Source organism: Protopterus annectens, chromosome 4.part1 (assembly GCF_019279795.1).
Source record: "Protopterus annectens isolate FY-2018-M chromosome 4.part1, PAN1.0, whole genome shotgun sequence".
NCBI lineage: Eukaryota > Metazoa > Chordata > Ceratodontiformes > Protopteridae > Protopterus > Protopterus annectens.
In genome coordinates, this window is record NC_056734.1 from 87,115,295 (window position 1) to 87,137,405 (window position 22,111).

General features: G+C 37.4%; 1 protein-coding gene across 1 annotated transcript in view; it reads left to right on the plus strand.

The window, feature by feature from the left end:
* The window catches only part of LOC122801175 (calsyntenin-2-like), a 2,452,991-nt gene extending 2,432,543 nt beyond the window's left edge, over positions 1-20,448 (plus strand). Inside the window, exons 9-10 of the mRNA XM_044070739.1 lie at positions 19,862-19,983; positions 20,410-20,448. Coding sequence (XP_043926674.1) covers positions 19,862-19,983; positions 20,410-20,448 — 161 coding nt within the window. The remainder of the gene's footprint in view (positions 1-19,861; positions 19,984-20,409) is intronic.
* Positions 20,449-22,111: the final 1,663 nt, after the last annotated feature.

Genomic DNA, 22,111 nt, shown 5'->3' on the forward strand with positions numbered 1-22,111 from the left:
CCTTGGTACTTGGGCATTCTCGGATTGTTCGATGGGTTGGGCTGATGCACTGGAAAAACCTGTTGGGAGTTTGATGTAGATTGATTATTGTTATAGTTATTATTATTGTTATTGCCAACAGTCTGATTGTTAGAAGAAGAGTGATTATTTCCATTATTTCTAATTCTTTCACTTCTTCGTGGCATATTATCTTGCCTTGGTCGAGCGTTTGTCTCCATATCGGGATCATTAGTCTCCCCTTCTTCCAGAGTATTACCATGTTCATTAGAAAAACTTGAAAATTGTTAGAAGAAACAGGTGGCGGCGGGGGATATGCAGATCTAGTGGCATATTGCTGAACATCCCTTGCTATTTTTCTTTTCTTAGCATTAGCTAATTTAATCATGGTAGCCTCAATACTATTGAAAATCCTCGTGTATTCATATTTATACCAAGGAAAGTCAATACTGGACTTGATAGCATGTTCTAAAATTTCAAGTTCACTTTTAAGTGTCATGACTTGTGATTTATAATAGTTAACTAAAACTTTAATAAACTCATACCCCTGCTTATTAAATAAGTCTAAAAGTTCATGGTGAAACTCAGGCTGGTTAACTAGCCCAACAGGGTACCTCCACTGCCTAAGGCCCTTAGGAATAATCTCTTTTTTCAAACACTCCTCCAGATATGAAATTTCTAGCTGTAGTTTCCTACAGCGAAACAATTTCTGACCGAACAAGTTAATGTCCACTGAAAGATTATTTGGTGTGGTCGATTGTGTTAAACTTGAGTTGGAAACAGAATTGTCACTAAAGAAATTTTCGTTACCTAAAAAATTCCCAAGAGACAGGGTCAGTTTGTTGGTAATCCTATTTGAGTTGCCTGCAACCGGCTGATTAGAGTCTCCCATTGCTGCCGGTAACTGCTCACCTCTAACTGTTTCAGTCCCGCTTCCTTCAGGCGGTACACAATTCCTAAGGTGGCTAAGAGGTGGTAAAACGCCATTAACAATAGCCGGTAAAGCAGTATGACGAGAAGGTGAATGTTGTACAAGAGGTTTCTGCATGTTAACACTTCCTTGTTTAGCAATGCTTGCTAAACTCTCTACTTGTTGTGAGAGGTTCTCCACTCGCCTCATGAGAACTTGTAGAAGGACTTTGAGATTCCAGACGGTGTTCGCCTCTTCGGATCCAGAGCTTAAATTACTCAAACCATTGGAAACAGGCTCATCTTGAGAAAACAGAGACCCTTGTGAAACCGCTCCACCTTGGTTAGCCATAATTCCAAAACGAAAAATGAATTGCAAACTTAACAAACTAATAAAACAAGAAACCAAGGCGAACTGGAGCAGCGTAAAAAGTAAATCAATTTAATAAATGTTAGTGCTTTCGGAAATAGACAATGCTTTTCCTTCTTCAGACAAGCAAGAAACAGTTAAGAGTTCTTTTAAACTTAGTAGTCTACGTAACAATTAATCAATTAAGTCAAAAAGTACTCCATTTTAAAATTGAAAAGTAGATTGATTAAAACCTTCTAAAATGTTAAAAATCCTAATAGAACTGAATGAAAACAAGGTTAAACACATCGCAGCAAACCCTAATTTAACAAATTCTAAATTTCAAATTATTCACCACAAAACAAGTAAATGCTTGCAATAATAACTATGTAGTAACAAACTACTGCATCATAATTAATATCATTCAATATGCAGAGACTCGTGGAGTTTTCTAACGGAACTTAGCACTATCCCTTTTCATCAGGACTATCAGTTGCTGACAGTCGATGTAAGGGATTTGTACACTGTGATTCCACAAACTTTGGGGCTTGAGTGGATTAGGGACTTTTTGCAATTAAGGGAAATCAACAATAACACTATTTATGTTGTAGAAACCCTACTTGAGTTAGTTCTTGTTAACAACTTTATGTGATTTGAAGGAAAAGTTTTCCTTCAAAAAATCTGGGGTTGCCATGGGGTCTCCCTGTGGTGGCAGTTTTGCCAACTGTATAATGGCACATTGGGAGACTACCCTGCTTTTTGAGAATCCTATTTTTAAGAACAATGTTGCTTGGTACACTCGTTACCAAGATGACATGTTCATATTATGGAAAGGCCCTAATGAAGTAGTGCAGGAATTCATTAATATAATAACTGCCTCAACTAACTTTTTGGCATACCTCTCAAGTGTACCTCATTACGAGGAACGTACCTCATTTGGGGTCTTAAAAAGTTCATGTTCCTTGAAATTCCTCAAAGTTCCACATTGAAAGAGTCTGTCACACATTCAGTGTTAGGAATTTTTTTAAGTGAAATCCATGGTAAATTGAAATTAATCATATTAATTCATTAAAGGATCTTCTTTATAAATAAAACCAGCATAACTTAACCATCCTATGACCTTCCTAGTTGAAGTTGTTAGTAAGCCATTAGTATGTGTTCCACATTTTGCCCATTTGTTCCACATTATGAAGGCGAGTGTTCCTCATTTTGGCGATGGAAGGTTGAGAGCTATGTTTTGGAGTTTACTTTTAACCTGCAAAGTGATTCTATTAATTTTCTTGATATTCTCATTTACAAAGATCTTGTTAAAGGCAGATTTAAAAGTACGATCTATAGGAAGCCTACCTACTCTAACTCATGCCTCCATTTTTCTAGCTGCCACCCCTACCATCAAAAGAGAGCAGTGGTTAAGGGTCAGATGGTGAGGGCAGCTAGAATGATTTCAGACGATTCTGATTTTATGGAGGAATGTTGTTTGTTGGAGAAAATGTTTCTTAGTAGAGGCTATCCTTTAAGTCTTGTTTCTGGGATTTCCACTGAAGTTATTACTAAAAGGCATTGTGGACATTTTAGGCCCCTACTACCTATGGCCATCTTGGCGGAACAGGACACTCTGTTGTACGAGGTCCAAGATTCTACAACTAACAAAACCCACTGTTATACTACTAGTTTTTTATGTACTTATAACTTAGACCATTCTTTTATTAGGGAGACCCTTAATAAGAATTGGACTCTCGTCACTGAGGACAGTACTTTGCATAAGCTATTTGGCAATAAACCAAAAATTACCTTTAGACGAGGTTGCAATCTTAAAATTTTGTTAGAATACTCCACTAAATCATTAGTCGTTAAGAACAAGGGTATGTTTAAATGTGGATCTTGCCACCAATGTAAGCATTTAAATTCTTCTTACCAGTTTAAGATTAGGGACACTCTTTACAAAGTCCAGGGTAAATTTTCATGTGACACAAAAGGAGTGGTTTATTGTGCTTGTTGTCAAGACTGCAAAGCTTTCTACATTGGAAAGACCGAAAGGAAGCTCAAACAACGTATTTATGAGCACCAGTATGCCATAAGTAGAGGGGATAAGACCAATGCTTTAGCTAGGCATATTAATGAATTTCCAAATCATAGCTTTAAGTTCACCATATTAAAGCAGATAGGGGTTATTGAGAGAGGTGGCCCTTGGCAAATTAAACTTGAAATCGAGGAATTGAGGTGGCAAATTAACACTGCAGCCTACCTGCCTCCAGGTCTTAATGAAACAGTTTCAATTAAATGTTTTCTTAAGCTTTTGGCTTTAAAAAGATGAATTTATTTATTGGCACATTTTTATTTATTTTTATTGGTTTGTCAACAGCCTAGTGACTTTTCATTTATTGGTTATATTTTTTGTTCCATTCAATAATTATGATGCAGTAGTTTGTTACTACATAGTTATTATTGCAAGTATTTACTTGTTTTGTGGTGAATAATTTGAAATTTCGAATTTGTTAAACTAGGGTTTGCTGCGATGTGTTTAACCTTGTTTTCATTCAGTTCTATTAGGCTTTTTAACATTTTAGAAGGTTTTAATCAATCTACTTTTCAATTTTAAAATGGCGTACTTTTTGACTTAATTGATTAATTGTTACGTAGACTACTAAGTTTAAAAGAACTCTTAACTATTTCTTGCTTGTCTGAAGAAGGAAAAGCATTGTCTATTTCCGAAAGCGCTAACATTTATTAAATTGATTTACTTTTTACGCTGCTCCAGTTCGCCTTGGTTTCTTGTTTTATTAGTTTGTTAAGTTTGCAATTCGTTTTACTTTCTACATATGTTCCCAGAGCCCTGACTACTGGGTCAACTCTTAGAGGTGCCTTATTGGTATATTAATTAGCCTGGGACACTGGTTTCCCAAATGGCATTATAGTGCTTTTTGTGTTATTGAGTTTTAATCTATGACTTTGGCACCAGTCATTTGTTTGTGTTAGACCTTCTTGTAAGAAGTTTGTGTCATGGGGGAATCGATGAAAGCTCCCAATTTGCAATCATCTGTGAATTTGGTCAGCCAAAGACCCTCTACATTAATCTTTACCTCTGAGAAGTAGATGCCAAACAGGAGTGATCCCAGCAAGGTACCCAGAGTTACCCCACTGGTGAGCAGTCCTTTAGTGGAGGTGACCTCACTGATCCTGAAGTCCTGGGTCCTTTCTGTGAACTAGCTGGAAAAACATTGAGTTATGTAGGGTTTTATACCCAGTAGAATGAGTTTGTCAGCTGTACCCAAGTTGGGTATTGTATCAAATGCCTTAGCCAGGTCCAGGGAGATTATATACATTGCTGTCACCCTCATCCATTGCCTTGGTGACCTTCTCAAAGAAGTCTACCAGGTTTACTAAGCATTACCTTCCCTTGACAAAGCCAAACTAGGTGGGATCAGTGTCTGAAGGTTGCCTATGTCTCTATTGATCATTTCCATGATAATTTGTTTCATGGCCTTGCATATTAGACTAGTCAGACTAATATGTCAGTAAGTCAGTAGACTTTGAGGTTGGTTGATGGTCTACTTTGTGAAGTGAGATAACCCTTGCAGTCTCCAGTCCTGTAGTACAAAGCCTGTTTTGAGGCTATAGTTGAAAATTGACTAAAGTGGTCCTGACAGGTCAGGTCATGTTTTCGGCTATTTAGGAAGCATCACTCTATATTGTCGGGGCCCACTGAGGCTGTATTTCTGGACTTAGCACACGCCACCAGGAACTGATCCCTGTTAATAGTCAGGAGGTTAATGCTAGCAGGTACTTCATCAGGAAGCAGAGTGGGAGTGGGGGGAGAGAAGTTTGAGCTGAATTGCTTTGGTTCTTCCCAGGTCTCTGCTGATATTTTTTTTGCCCACTCAGACTTTCCTGATCAACAAATGGAAATATATAGATAGATAGATAGATAGATAGATAGATAGATAGATAGATAGATAGATAGATATTTAATCAAATTAAAAAAATACAGCAGAGTTACAGAGCCTTTAAATACACACTGGAAAGATAAGAGTAATCCAATCTGCTACCTTGTGCACACACACACATACACACACACACACACACACACACACACACACATACACAAACACATACACACACACACATATATATATATATATCTATATATATATCTATATATATATATATATATATATATATATATATATATATATATATATATATATATATGGTGTTCTGGTTTACTCCCACATTCCAAAGACATGCAGTAGGTAGATTGGACATCCTAAATTGGCCCTAGGTGGGAATGTGTACGAGTGTGTGGTGCACCCTGCTGAAGGGCACTCATTGCTCTGATGTGCTGTATGCATGGGAGCAAATCCAAGATCCAGGAGATTTTATATATATATATCTATGAATAGTATCTCATGTTGCCATGTCATGTTGCACAAAAATTCAACTGACTGATGCCCATGCTGGAATGATCATAAAACCATTACCGTATTTGCAAAGTTTGAAATCTATATGGCAGTATTCAGCATGCTTAATTCACTAACTTGCTGTCAATGCATCCCATGAGAGACGTGCTTACATCAGGCAAACATGCATTGTTGCCCAGATTTTGTGACAGATATCAATCAGGTGATGTAAAAGGTGATTTGCATGATCTCTCAGTTATGAAAAAGCATTGCTACCCCGTCCCTGCATACAAGAACTTTCAAAAATTATGTGAGCTCATTTAGTATTTATAGTATGCAAAATAAAATCTCATTTTACAATCGCATACAAAGCATACTGAGGTAAAAAACTCATTCAGATACTGGGTTTATGCAGAGGAAGAGGGAAATTGTGGAATAGCTGGAGAAATAGAATTTGTGAGTACTACTTGAATACTGTTATGTTGTTGCTGATGTACACTCATTTATGGCTAAACATACTGTAACAATAAAGTTTTACAGCTAACTTTAATATGTGTTGCTGTGCACAGGAAACTACTTACAGTCATTTATGTACTAGATTAAGCCTGTAGGTTTGTTTATGTGATATTTTTACAAACAAGTTACTAGTAGTACCTGTTGTGTACCAGTATAAACAAGCTACACTAATGGTCATCTCTCTTATTTTCTATCATCACTGCGATTCAAAGGATGCTTCACTAAAAATCAACATTGTGTTATTTTACAAACTTCATTTTTCCCCAAGATAACTGGATCATATAATTAGCGGGGAGGGGAGGTTTAGGCGCACAGTCCCCCACTAACTCTGTCGTCCCAGGGATATTACCCCCGGCAAAAAATAACCTTTGTGTGCTATTCCTTAAATTGAAATATAGTTTGCATGTAAATGTTTCAGAAAACATGTGATTGCTATTTTGTGAGTTAATTACAAAGCCATCATGTTTGAATTACGAAGCTGTTCCCATGACTACTATAATCAAATGTTTTAGGATGTCTACAACTGAACCAAATGATATTGTCATGTCTAAGGAGATTGGCATCCTCAGAAAAATCACTTGGGGAGCATGATCTATTTCTCCAGGGATGTGGTGTTGTACTATTCCATTAGGGGAGGTGGTACCAAGAAATTGTCCTCCATGTGAATACTGTGGGTCACCATGGTTATAGAAAACAGGTCTGCCGTTGGCATATCTCAGACATAAAAGACTATACAGGTCATACTGCTAGGAAATTTACCTTGGTCAGGCAGGCCTCTGAGGGCTATTTGCCATCTACACCTTAAATAATATGGTGACATTTCTTTTGTTGCTTGGCATTCATGTCTGTATTTCAATAATTTCATGTGAGGGTAGTGAGCCAGACATCGCTACCATATGTAAACACCATTGAGACCTACAGTTTTATAGTGCCTTACCCCTGCTCTGTGCCACGCATATCCTCTAATTAATTCTTACCCCTGCTCTGTGCCACACATATCTTCTAATTAATTCTTACCCCTGCTCTGTGCCACACATATCGTCTAATTAATTCTTACCCCTGCTCTGTGCCACACATATCTTCTAATTAATTCTTATCCCTGCTCTGTGCCACACATATCGTCTAATTAATTCTTACCCCTGCTCTGTGCCACGCATATCCTCTAATTAATTCTTACCCCTGTTCTGTGCCACACATATCTTCTAATTAATTCTTACCCCTGCTCTGTGCCACACATATCTTCTAATTAATTCTTACCCCTGCTCTGTGCCACACATATCTTCTAATTAATTCTTACCCCTGCTCTGTGCCACACATATCTTCTAATTAATTCTTATCCCTGCTCTGTGCCACACATATCATCTAATTAATTCTTAGCCCTGCTCTGTGCCACACATATTGTCTAATTAATTCTTACCCCTGCTCTGTGCCACACATATCTTCTAATTAATTCTTACCCCTGCTCTGTGCCAGACATATATTCTAATTAATTTTTACCCCTGCTCTTTGCCACACACATCTTCTAATTAATTCTCACCCCTGCTCTGTGCCACACATATCTTCTAATTAATTCTTACCCCTGCACTTTGCCACACACATCTTCTAATTAATTCTCACCCCTGCTCTGTGCCACACATATCTTCTAATTAATTCTTACCCCTGCTCTGTGCCACACATATCTTCTAATTAATTCTTACCTCTGCTCTGTGCCACACATATATTCTAATTAATTCCTACCCCTGCTCTGTGCCACACATATCTTTTAATTAATTGCAAAAACAAAGATCCTAACATGTGGTTGAGTGAGGGCAATGGTTTCCAACAAGTCAATGCTGAGGTTTATGATGTGCCAGAGTGATGATATGGTTGTGAACTGTATATAGATAACCTTACTGTGTATGCATATACAACTCCCAGCTGTGCAGCATGTTGGTATTAGACTGAGATGTCAATGTGCTTTCCTTGAAGTTTCTATAGGCATTTGTATAGAGTGATAAATGGCCAAGGCATTTATATACTGTAACTGTTTAGATGTGGACCGTCTACTTTAAATCACATTTCTTTCAACTGATGTGTAAATAATCACATCTAAAACATCTAATCATTCAAATAATCGCAGTGCAAATAATCATCAATACATAAAAATCACAAACTTCTTGCAAGGACTTGTTTTTGCAGGGGAGCAAGTCATGGCATCCTCACAGTCCTCTCATACCAGATCTCTAAGTATAGTAAATACAAGATCACAAAAACTGAAAGGAAAGAGAAAATGTATAATACAAATTCAAAACTGATATTTCTTCTTTTCCAACTCCCATGACTAAAAAAAAAAAAAGCAGTATGTGTGGCAAAACAAGCTCTGATGTACGTAACATAATAACTTGTTCTTTTTTGTGATGTTTTGTGACTATAAACAGCAAGAATAACCATAGTGCACCTTTTGGATATTGATATTTTGCTTACTTTGCAGATGATGTGCTTACAATCGTCCCCAAAGTGGATTGTACACTTGATGTTTCTGCTGATAACAGTCAGTCTGGCACAACAAAACTTGGGTGATGATGAAGAGCATAGCTTGTCTTAGCAATGCAGTGGTTTAGTGGTAGGATTATTTCCTCAGAGCTCCAAGGTCCCGACTTCAGTTATGGCCTCCAGGCACTGTGTGTGTAGAGGTTTACATGTTCTGTGTAAATCAGATGTGGGATTTCACCAAGAGCTATACTTTCCAAAAACATGCTGACCGTCTCCATTAAAGTCATCTATATATATATATATATATGAATATTTATTTTTTTTATTTGCTTTTGATTACTGGTATAGTCTGATTAGGCAAAGCCCTTTTCAATGAAAGCTGAGGAAGAAAACTCCACTTTACACGCTATTCCACAGCAAATTAGCGTACGCTAACAATGAAAATATATTGCATAATACTGATATATATATATATATATATATATATATATATATATATATATATATATATATATACGCACACACATCTATACCTATAAATAAATAAATATATATATATATATATATATATATATTTTTTTTTGTATAGGTATATATGTATATATAGTTTGATAGTTAATCACCATGTTAAGCTCACTGTACAGTATTTACAGCATCCTAAAGTTAAACTTATCTAAAGAACATTCAACCTTATTGCTTTACTAAGTCTTATTTACTTTTGCCATTGTGGCCACAGTCATGGACCACTTTATTTCACCAATTAAAAAAAAATTAAATTCATAAGATTATGGGCAATGTGGACACATATGGCACTACCAGAGACACACTGGATGTGATTGTCAAGCACGTTATTGAATGTCTGCACTGTGCCTATGATAGCACATAGTGGAGCTTTCATTTGTAGAAGCATTTGTGGATTCTCCATCCAAGACTCTGATGGGAAAGTCCAGGATGGGCAGTTCATAGGTTCATAGGTAGGTACTAGGCTATTTTCCCTAGGGCCTATATAAGCCTAGCCAAATGGTACTTTGGCTTTTGCCACCCAAGAAAATTATTTTCCTGTGCCCCTGTCAAGCAGAACCACAGAAGTGATCCCCAGGGTGAATTTCCTATCTCCCATCCAATCATCAAGATTTTTCTTGAAGAATGCTAATGAGGAGCTTTGTTTGATATAGATAGGTAGTTTGTTCAACAGTATGGGAAGTCTCTGGGACAGGAATCTATCCCTCCAGCATGCTCTGTTTATTGTGGTGACAAGGTTTAGGTCCCTAGAGCGTGTAGCTTGGAGGGATTGGGATTTTGTTAAATGGAGCATGTCCAACAGCTCTGGGTTTGACATAGCTTTGTATGTTAGGCAGAGATCACCTCTGAGTAGGAGATATGCAACAGAATAAAGCTAGAGCTTTTTGAGACGGTTTGCATAGGGCATCAGTTTGGGGCTGGTAATCCTCTTTGTGAGGTATTTCTGCGGCCTTTCCAGTTGCTGTAGATGTCTTGTGAGGTACATACCAAAAGGGGCATTGTACTCTATAATGGGTCGAATGAATGATGAGTAGAGGGGAACAATGACCTCTTTTTTTCCTGGATGAGAAACCTTTTGTGATGAGGTGTGCCATGTAGAAGGATTTTCAGACTACTGTAGCGATGTGATTATCAAAGGAGAGACTACTGTCCACTTGTGTCCCAAGGTCTCTTAGCACACTTTTGGTGTTAAGTAGACTACCGTCTATTTGATAGTTCATGGGTACAGAGTTTCTACCAAAAGGGATGACAATGCACTTTTTGGCATTGAGCTTGAGGCCATGGCTTTGACACCAGGAATCTGTCTCAGTGAGGTCCTTTTTTAGGATGTCCACATTGTTAGGAGTTTTGATTATGGCTCCTAGTTTACAGTCATCTGTGAACTTTCTTAGCCAAAGACCTTCTGTGTTAGCCTGTACTTCAGAGAAGTAGATACCAAACTGGAGAGGACGTAGGACTGAGCCTTGTGATACTCCACTTGTCACTGGTTTGAAGTTGGATTTGGAGTCTCCTACTTTCACAGTGTGGGTTCTGTCAGTGAGCCAGTTTGCAACCCATCTTGTGACATAGGGACTTATACCTAGTTTAGTGAGTTTATCTATAATTCCAGAGTGAGGGATGGTGTTGAAAGCCTTGGCGAGATCTAGATAGGCTGTGTGAGCCACCTTACCCTCATCTACAGCTTTAGTGACCGCTTCAAAGAAGTCTGTCAGGTTTAGGAGACATGATCTGCCTTTTACAAACCCGAACTGGCTCGGGTCCAGAGTTTTGAGATTACCAATGTCATTTTTTATAAGTTCCATGATGATACATTCCATAGGCTTGCAGACCATGCTTGTCAGGCTAATGGGGCAGTAGTTCCCGGGGTCCGTGGTGGCTCCCCCTTTGTGGAGTGGGATAACTGTTGCTGTGTACCATTCAGTGGGCACAACGCCTGAGGTGAGGCTATGATTGAACATGATACTTAGGTGGGGTGCCAGTTCTTTCTGTGGTTCATGTAGAACACAGCCTTGGATGTTGTCAGGTCCCATGGATGCTGTGGTACTTTGCATTCTTCCGGTATAGAGATGGGCCTTTTAGGGGTTGAGAGAGGGGTAAAGTTAATACTGAACCTATCTGCCAGGATGTTGGCAATATCAGTTGGTTCTGTATATTTAGTGCCATTGTGCTGTAACTCAGAAAAGATCTGAGTGTTGCCATTGAGATTCTTGACATAGCTATAGAATGCTTTGTGGTTGTTTTTAGAATCAGTGGTGATTTTTTTTTTTCGTAACTAGCTTTGGAGGATTTTATGAGGGATCTCAGCTTCTTACTGAGGCTGACCATGGAGTTCCTCCAATCATGGGATTGTACTCTTTTTAGCAACAGCTTCTCTTTTCTGTTGTAGAGTTTGTTTATGGCAGGGAACCACCAGATTGGCTTCCTTTTTTTGGAGGATAGCATCTTGGTTCTGTTAGGGATTGCACAATCCATGCACTCGTGCAAGTGCTTATAAAGTGCATTTGTATAGGATTCAGCAGTCGTACCTCTATTGTCCATCAGCATGGGTGTAGTGAAGTTTACCACTTCTGTCTTAAGAAGCGTGAAGTTGGTTTTGGAGAAATTTTTTATGGTGGTTTCCCTAATGGGGGATGGGGTGGGATGTGGATGTCTAGGGTGATTAGCTTGTGGTCGGATCTGACCAACAAGGAATTGACCTCTGGTGTGGAACACCGGTCACCCATGTTGGTAATGACGAGGTCTATATATTGCTGCCCCTGGTGGGGGTGTGGATAAGTTGATCCAAAGTGTTGGAATTTATGAATTCCAGAAAACGTTGAGCACAAGATCTGGAACATGAGTAGTTTTCCCAGTTAATGGTGGGGTAGTTGAAATTGCCCATTATTGGGGTGTTAGGTTGTAACCTAATATTTTCCAGTTTATCAATTAATGAGGAGTGGGAATCCTGGGGCATGGTGGGGGATCTGTAGTAAGCTAAAATTTGGAATGCGGTCTTGCCCAGAGTTAGTTGCACTTAGATAATCTCGGATGCATTATGCTGAGCAACTAGCCTGGAGGTGTGGATATCCTTAATGAATATGGACACTCCTCTGCCTTTGGTGTTTTGGTCCAGGTTTCATAGCCGAAAAGTGTGGTATGAGTTATAGCCCGGTAGTGCAGGGGTGCTCTCTGGAGCCTTGAACCAGGTCTCTGTCACTGCACAGATGTCGATGTTCTCCATTTTAAGGAGTGCCTCAAGTGAGTGCATTTTGAGGTCTATACTTCTAGCATTAAGTAGCATTACCCTCAGATTTTGCTTGCTTGTACCTGTTACAGTGGTGAATTTATCATTTAAACCTTGCCCAAAAAGACACTATAGGGGTGGCAAGAGCCTTAGCCAGTATCTGGAATCCCAAGGGCGACAGGTCCAAACCATCTCTGGCAAAGCATCGTGGTCTGTCGACCATGTCATCCCAGGCAAACAGATACTGGATCCCCTTAGAATGACACCAGAAGCTTAGCCAGTTGTTGAAGTTAATTATTTTGTCCTTGTACTGTGATATCATTCTGGGTGATGGCCGGATGCTACTCAGGGCTAGGGTCATACCTGCCTGGGCTACAAGATCAGACAGCTCCTCCATGTCTCTTTTCATATAGTCCAGGGAAGTACATCTCAGGTCATTCACACCAACATGGACAATGACAGAGTCATATTTGTACTTGTTGTGGAGTGACCTGAGTGCATGCGTTATGTGGCGGATCCTGGCACCTGACAGGCAGCTGACAGTAACTTTCTCCTTGTTTAGCCTGGTGAGTAGAACATCAGTGTGCCTGACTATAGAGTCGCCTATCACTTGAATGTTGGGTACATTGTTATGCCTTATGGGCTGTGGTTGAGTGGTACACTGAGTTTGTGGACTATGTGTCATTTAGGTTGTGTTGGGGGTGGAGGTTGCTTGCGTTTCTGCTTTGGAGGTCCCTGTTGTTTGGATAGATTTTTATTGAGAGTCTCCGCGAATGTAGGTGTGTGTTTTGTGTTGCTATGTGTGTGTTTTAGTGGTGTAGGTTTTGAGGGACTATATGATGAGTGTGGTGTAGTGCACATGTTTACCTTCTCCTTTTGACTGTCTAGTCCAGTCTTGAGTGAAGAGAGCTTTGCTTCCAGTTTGTCTATATAAGTGCATCTCTCACAGGTTGTAGTGTTGGGTGGTAGGAGGAGAGGGTTGTCTGTGTACATGAGGTGGTTGCTGCATTGCCCCAAGATGTCCAGATTCATCAGATAGACAGGAGAAAACATAGGGAGTTGACCCTTAGACATGCCTGGATAGGTGCTTATTTATTAAGTACTAAAAACTGTTTTCCTCTAGACAAGTGAGGAAAGTTGAGTGCTGTAGTAATTTGTAGCTTATTTAGTGCTTACAATGAGTTCTGAACAAGTGCTGCGCTCAAAGAAACAGATTTGAGTGCTGAAAATAGAAAACTGTCTAGTTCTAAGAAATAAAATTAAGCTAGAAGGCTTCCCTCCAACACAGAAAGGCTTGGGGGCGCAGAAGCTTACAGACAGTCCTGGGTCCAGCAAATCTGTATCTGGACTAGACAACTTACAGGAAAGGCAGGAAACAAGCTTAGAAAAAAAAAATATATATATATATATATATATATATATATATATATATATATATATACACATATATATTTTTTTGTAAAGTGGAAAGGGGAAAGGAGGAGCAGAAACTAACTGGGTTGTCCTTCTCAAATGTTCTCCCTGGATTAGGTAGAATGAGGTAAGGACATTAGACTGGGAGGAGTGTCCCAGATCAAATTTACAGTAGGGGCGGGCAATTGCAAAGCCACCAAGTATGAACACAGGATGCCAATAGGAAGGGAGGATGGGAAACAAAAATCAGAACAAACAAATCCAACCATATGCTTAACAATTGTAGAAAATTTCTATTTAATATCTCACACACAGTGAAACTAGCTAGAAAAGTATATGCAGACAATAAAAGTGCTATAAATAACTCCCAAAATAAGCAAAAAAACAGGATACTTAATGTTATTTATCACAGATTAGTTGGCTCAGAGCCCTTCTTCTGATCAGCTCAGTGTGAAATGGCAGAAACACTGACAAGCTAACTTCTTAAGTAACAAAGTTGAAACCTGAAACAACTTTAAAAAAAAGCTTGAAAGGACCAATGAGGTGCTTACTCCAAGCCGTAGTCCAGGCAACCCCACTCAGCCAATGACCATAAACAATTCACTCTCACTGAAATGCTATACTGGCTTTGGCTATACTACGATGGCCTGGAACATATGATCAGGCACACAGCCTCTACTAGCAAACAACTAGGCCGAAAACACAAACCTGAATATGGACAATGCTACACTACCCACACTACTTAGGTAGAAAAAAAACTGCAGAAATGTTTAAACAGATAAAGGATTAAGGAGACTCTAGAGAATGCTTTTAACTTCAAACAAGTTATATGATACACTCCTAAGCAGGAAATCAGAAAAACAAATCCAACCAGATGCTTAACAATTGTAGAAGATTTCTATTTAATATCTCACACACAGTGAAACTAGCTAGAAAAGTATATGCAGACAATAAAAGTGCTATAAATAACTCCCAAAATAAGCAAAAAAACAGGATACTTAATGTTATTTATCACAGATTAGTTGGCTCAGAGCCCTTCTTCTGATCAGCTCAGTGTGAAATGGCAGAAACACTGACAAGCTAACTTCTTAAGTAACAAAGTTGAAACCTGAAACAACTTTAAAAAAAAGCTTGAAAGGACCAATGAGGTGCTTACTCCAAGCCGTAGTCCAGGCAACCCCACTCAGCCAATGACCATAAACAATTCACTCTCACTGAAATGCTATACTGGCTTTGGCTATACTACGATGGCCTGGAACATATGATCAGGCACACAGCCTCTACTAGCAAACAACTAGGCCGAAAACACAAACCTGAATATGGACAATGCTACACTACCCACACTACTTAGGTAGAAAAAAAACTGCAGAAATGTTTAAACAGATAAAGGATTAAGGAGACTCTAGAGAATGCTTTTAACTTCAAACAAGTTATATGATACACTCCTAAGCAGGAAATCAGAAAAACAAATCCAACTAGATACTTAACAATTGTAGACAATTTCTAGTTAATACCTCACACAGTGAAACTAGCTAGAAAAGTATATGCATACAATAAAAGTGCTATAAATAACTCACAAAAATAAGCAAAAAAACAGGATACTTAATGTTACATATCACAGATTAGTTGGCTCAGAGCCCTTCCTCTGATCAGCTCAGTGTGAAATGCAGAAACACTGGACACCATAAATCTGCTGATTTTAGTATACAGATAGTGGCTGCTAAAGGGTATATTTCTAGTAAGAGTGTAGGCTAGGTTACATGATCAGTCTGTACAGGTTCTTGTATTTGAAAGAAACATCTGGTCATCTAGGCAGATCATTTTACCCAACCAGACATATGGGACTATGCATTCTGCCTTGTACATAACTAGCACATTGCCTGATGATTGAAAACAAAAAAAAAAAAAACACAGCACGGACCAATGATTAACGAATACAAACTCCTTTAATAAGAATACAAGTTACATCCAAGAACCAAAGACACAGTAAAAACCACAAGTTAAAAATTACCACGATAGGCACTTTTGTCCTGTATTACAAAACTTCCTCAGATAATGAGCCATTACATTCACTACTTTAAATAAAAAACAATTAACCAATCCTGTCTTTCAATTAAACAAGCCTCCAAAAATAGTCCATTCACTGGGTGCGTAAGACACCAATCAATAATTTAGTACTCATCACCCCACTACTAAATTTGTCCAGTCCCTTGTCACCAAAAATGACCGATCCCAAACAGGGACAGAAAAAGGGGAGAAGTATAAAACAATTACTCTACAATAACTGTACAATCACATTGTTATTGAATGTCCTTTTATCCAATCTAAAATCAGATCTGTAATACCATTGAAGATACTGTCTAAGGTAAATTTAACAAGGATTAACTAGGGAGCACCCAATAATATGAAAAATAAAAAATATATAAAAATATATATATATATATATATAAATATATGAAACTCATATCACAAAACATTCATCCATGAGAAACTACCTCTGCATTGATTTAAGTTTCAAAATGCTAACTATAGAAATAGAATCATTGAAACCCTGGTAGTTATTAGCATTAGCTCATAACTGCCACAGGAGTCCCTGTCTCTCTAATAACACATTCCACAGACCACTCCTCAGATCTTGCATAAATTGTTCAAGAATGCAAAATCTAAACGTATGACCAGGGTACATTTAAATGTTTTTAAACAAGGTGTTCATTTCTCTATTCATTTGAATATCATGAAGATGTTTGTAGATTATGTCTCTTAATCTGTGCTCGGTTTTGCTAATTCATGCAACATGCAGCGTAGACTACCCCTTTAGATGAGCAATTGAAATTACCATGATATTCGAATGAATAAGGAGACAAATGCCTTGTTTGTCTTTTTTTTTTTGTGTTTGACTTGTATGTCTGTTTTTTTAAGTCTCTGTATATGTAGAAAATGTGATTGTATTTACATTTCTTTTGTATGCGGAGCTTTTCTCCCCGTGCCTCCACTGAAAATGGGCACTTTTTGGCCCAGTGGACCATCCCAGTAAACAAATACAAATAAATAAATAATCTACATTTTGCCATTTGCGTTATTCCTTCATAATTTGTCTTTTAGAGTTACAATTAATTTGCAGTAATTTGCAAAAATAGTGCACGATTTTGCTATTGTGCAAATTGTTTTAAAATTTGGCCCATAAACATAGTTCTCAGGAATGAACTCATCAAGTTCAAATTATTAACAAAAAAAAAAATTATAGTAATCACCAGTATATTTCTTAGACCACTTACTTCTAATTGTTTTTCAAATTTGTCTAAAAGACACTTGTAGCAAGCTTGATAGACCAATACAAATTATAATTAAAACCCTGAAATTCTAATCTGGCTAAAGACGTACTATAAAAAAATAGAGAGCAATAACAGTACAGCTAGTTATTTTAAGGCACAGTAAGATGCAATAAAATTTCTCAGAAGGCAATATTTGGGATTTATGCAGAATCATAGTTCATTCTGAGTAGCAGAGGGCCATTACTTCATATAAGCAAGTATAGTATCTCAGGATGTATTAGACTTTGGGCCAGATACAGTAATGACAACACTAAGTGTACACTATCTGTATTCAAGAACATCCCTACCATATTTGTTGAGCTTTCTAGTCTCTCTGAAAGATTAAACTAAGTACACATGTAGTCTACACTTTGTGGTAACCTTTATGAATCCCTCCAATATTTAAAGCTGCAAAAATCAGTAGGAAAATTAAAATTAGGAGGAAAAAGCTGGGAGTTATGCTTGTGTTGTCTGTTCACTCAAAACGGTGTACACTTAATGTAGACATTACTAAATCCCAGGGTTTGTGGGTAGAAGGCTGGAAACTGTTGAGTGACAAGTGACATTACAGATTTTCTGTGACACCATATCCTCACCCCCAGCCACCTTAAAATCACAATACCAGCCTTTCTTAGTGTTTATGGAGGTTTCAAAGGCCATATGTAAATAGTGCTTTTTCATATGTGTCCCCAGTTGTTACCTTGCTGGTCTCTCAGAATAGTAGTAACAGAAAGGTAATTTGCAACTGTATTTATTAATGACTCACACACTATATATTTATTAATGACTCATACACTGTGGGTGGCTTGTATATGGGGATTTAAGTATTGCTACTTAGAAGACAAAACGTGTCAGAATAACAATCATCCTTTCTGAAATATTTAAAGACTAATTCCCTTGCACAAAAAGTGACATTGTTATTAATCCCACTGTGTATAACTACACATAGCCACACATCATTTGTGATTTGCTTTATACTCTACATGCAGCCAGCAACCTAAGTATTACTTCTAAATCTGGGAATGGTCTGACAATCATTGTGTTGGTGCCACCTCAAAAGTGCTTGCAAAGTCTTCAAACCATGCAAAATAAACTCTGCAGATGTATCGGTGAAACATGCAAATACAGCTCCATTAACTGACAACCATCAGTTCACACTGGCTATTTTTAGACTTTTATTTATGCTTCTCAGCAATACCCTGATTCTGTAGCCTTCTTTTTACAATAACAGAGGATAATTTCTGCATAGGCTTTCTCCTGGTAATCTGGTGTCTTGCCATCTCACAAAAATATGTTAGTTGACTAATTACGCTAAAATGTTCAAAAATACATAGGGACCCCATATTGATGTCACCTCAGAAGCTACAAAATCGTTAAACCATGCAAAATAAAATCTATAGATATATCAGTTGGACACCCAAATACAGTTCCATTAACTGGTAATCAATGGCTTAGGTTGACTGGTTCACTTTATTTACCCTCCTAATCAATACCCTAATTCCATAGCCTTCTTTTTAAAATAGGAGAGGGTTTATGAATTGTCCAGAGGCTTAGGGTTAAAGATCACCATGGCATTTAATTGCTGTGTGTTTGCAGTTTTGTGTGTTCTTTTCATTTCTTTATAGGCTTTCTCTTGGCAGTCTGGTGTCTTCCTATCTCCCCAAAATGTGCTAGTTAACTGGTTATGCTAAAATGTTCTTGTGTAATTGGACACACACATACACACACATTTATATATATATATATATATATATATATATATATATATATATGTGTGTGTGTGTGTGTGTGTGTGTGTCTGTGTGTGTGTGTGTGTGTGTATCATATACATTATTGTGCAGCCATCTGACAGGGACCAGTTCATTAATTAACAGGTAACATATAGTTTAACTAGAATATTGCAAATCCTTGAAAAGGCTTATCATTGTTAAACTTTAAGTCTAAGACCTTCGGTGCCTAAAGCTACATCATGAGAAGGACTGTATTATTTTCTGTGCTGTGCAGTTAATGCCATCTCTATAAAAAGTCCATTGATCTAGAAAACTTACCTACATGGACATAGGCAGGTAACCAAATTGCCTATCTGTACCGATCAGCTTAAAAATCTCTTAGGCAGGAAGCCTTGGTTGCACAGGTTATATTACTAAAACTTATTTGTTAATTTGCTGACAATGAAGCCTATAGTTGATTGAGAATGTAGTGTGTTACATCTAATGCTCTCTGTTGTTCCATACTGTTTAAGGTGAACTAACACTACTAATTGTTTTACTGTATTGTTTAGTCATCTTTCTCAAATATATATTAACTAGGTTATAACTGAAAAAGGATTCATGTGGCCTAGTGTATCTAGCTGTAAAATAAATAAAATAACATAATGGATAACACATTTGTAAAAGCGATGAACTTTCTTCAGAACTGTATTTCTCCATTCTCTCCGAAAAAAATAGCATGACACTTGCTTTCTATATAGACCGTCTAAAATAAAATCACTGAGATTTTCCTCCCTTTCTCCTTCACTTTTTCACCCACCTCTCTTGCAGTCTGTTGCAAACCTTATTAAAAATGTTTTAAAAAATACTACTGAATGAATTTTAATCAGTTGTTTATATCTTTCCTACAACATTTAGTTTGCTTATCATGCTGTTTTAAGATGCATAACTTCAGCTTTGCTTTAATTTTGCAGTTATTTGAATTTATAGTTTTTATAGTTCATCAAGTGTTTTGTTAATGAATGTTAAAATTTCTGTTGCAGAAATGAACAGGCATCATTATGCATTGTATGTGCACAACTGTCGACTTGTATTTCTGCTGCGCAGAGATTTTGACATGGCAGATACGTTCAGGCCAGCTGAGTTTCACTGGAAATTGGAACAGGTAGGTAAATTCCTGCAAAGTCAATTTAAGTTGATTTTAGAGAAAGTATTGTCCAGCATGAGTTGTATGTTTCAATTAGAAAATAGGCAGGCATACTTTATATGTGAAGAAAATGCCATTATTGTACTGACACTAATCTAATGCCTGGCTATACCATGATGTAGCTGACTAATAGATTTGATCCACTGCTGTGACAGTCATGCTAACTTATTCATGATATATGGGAGATAAGTACAGTCATTTACTGACTGTGGGTAAAGTAAATTAACCATTGTATGGTTAGTGGAAATGTCTTTGCAAGTCTACATTTCGGCTTATAATACGAAAGCTTATACAGGATAACACAGGTCAGGATATTAATATTTCTTCTATGCCGACAGTGGATGCAACAGTATAATCTTCACTCTCAATCATTGTTTTTGTTAGAGACGAGTTTGTTTTCATTGTTCAGTGTTCATACTGTAATATTTCATATAAACAAACAACAGTAAGGTAGCCCAGTACCAGCTTCCAATCAAGCAGTGAAACAGATTGTCAAATGAACTGCATAGTTTATAAAAATAAATGTAATATTGAGCCTATGATTAAGATGAACTAGCTCACCGTACTTTATTTCCTGCTAGTGATCCATGTTTGCAACCTACATAGAAAGGATTTATGTATAGCTTTGATGGTACTTTGAAATACGGCATGCAGCAGGATTGCCATAGTGCGAGTTTCAGTCACATGCCGACAGGCAAGCAGTAACTTATTCATATGTAAATCTCCCTAACTTGTAGAGCACTGTGCAGAACATAATTCTGTGCAACCTAACATATTCTAATTTCGATTTTAATACATAGTGTAAAAATATGCCCACCTTTTAACAAGGCAGTTCTTTGCTGTTATGAAAAGATTTCCCTGCAGTCTATAATATAGTTGTGCTATTAATATAAAAGAGAAACAAAGTACATATTATCTAGTGAGAGGTATTGCTAATTTTTCAAGACAGAAAATTCAAATGCTATCCATTATTTACTTACTACTAATTATTACTATTATTAATATTAATATTCATTATTATTACTTCAGTTACTATTATGTACTGCTTAAATATCATACATGACATTTTAATGCAAATATTGTAGAACGATGGAATGATAAACCTGCTTTGAAATATGCAAGAGTGAACCATGTGCATTTGAAACAGCACCTGAAATGGGATACAACAAAGGGTAGAAACTCCCTCTCCAATAAGTGTTGTGACTTTGGGGCTTCTGAATTAAGTATGGACGTACACTTGCTAAACCCATTAAATGATGCTTTGTAAGGCTTTAGTCTCCCCTTTGAATATGTAAGTTTGAATTTCAAACTGAATTTTTTTTTTTTTACTTGAAGCAGAATTCTGGTTTATTCACTGCAGTATCACAGAACGTGGCAATAGCACTTGTCAATTCTTGTACTTTGCATTTGTCATTTAAACAGCATTAACTCTTTAGCCATTTTGATTTATTAACATTTTCATGTTATATGAAAACTTTTTAAATGATTCAGAAGTTTCTGTAGGTGCATTAGATATTTTTTTAGCCTTTTAGAGTTTATTGGCTCTATTGTATTTTTCAAGTATTTTAATAACTGCAGAAAGTACGCTATTTTCTAAATCATAGTGCATGGTTCCTTAAACAGGACCAGTTGTGCAATATGATATCTTTGAAATCTGACAGTAGTGTGATTCATAAAGTTAAACTGTCTTACTGTAAGATCCAACTATAACCTGGTTTTCACATTTTTGCACATAGAGTCGGAGTGTCACTTCAGCAGTGGCAATCATCTAAAGCGAATGTTTGCACAACCAGGTGGCATAACATAATGTACCAAAACATCCAATATTAGAGGTTCAGAAACAGTGATTCAGTGCTGTTCAGGTCAGTTGTATTGTATTGGAGTCTAGTAACCTGTAACTGTTAGGGGCTACACTGCATGATCATGGACAACTGGACATTTACATATTATTGAAGTGAAGTCATCAATTCTGATGTCAGATACCATGAAACAGTACTGTCTGATGTCAGTGTAGAGGTACAATTGTCCCCATGAGTTTATAATAGTAGATACTCAGTAACATTAGTGTAGACATGTAGTAAAGGGT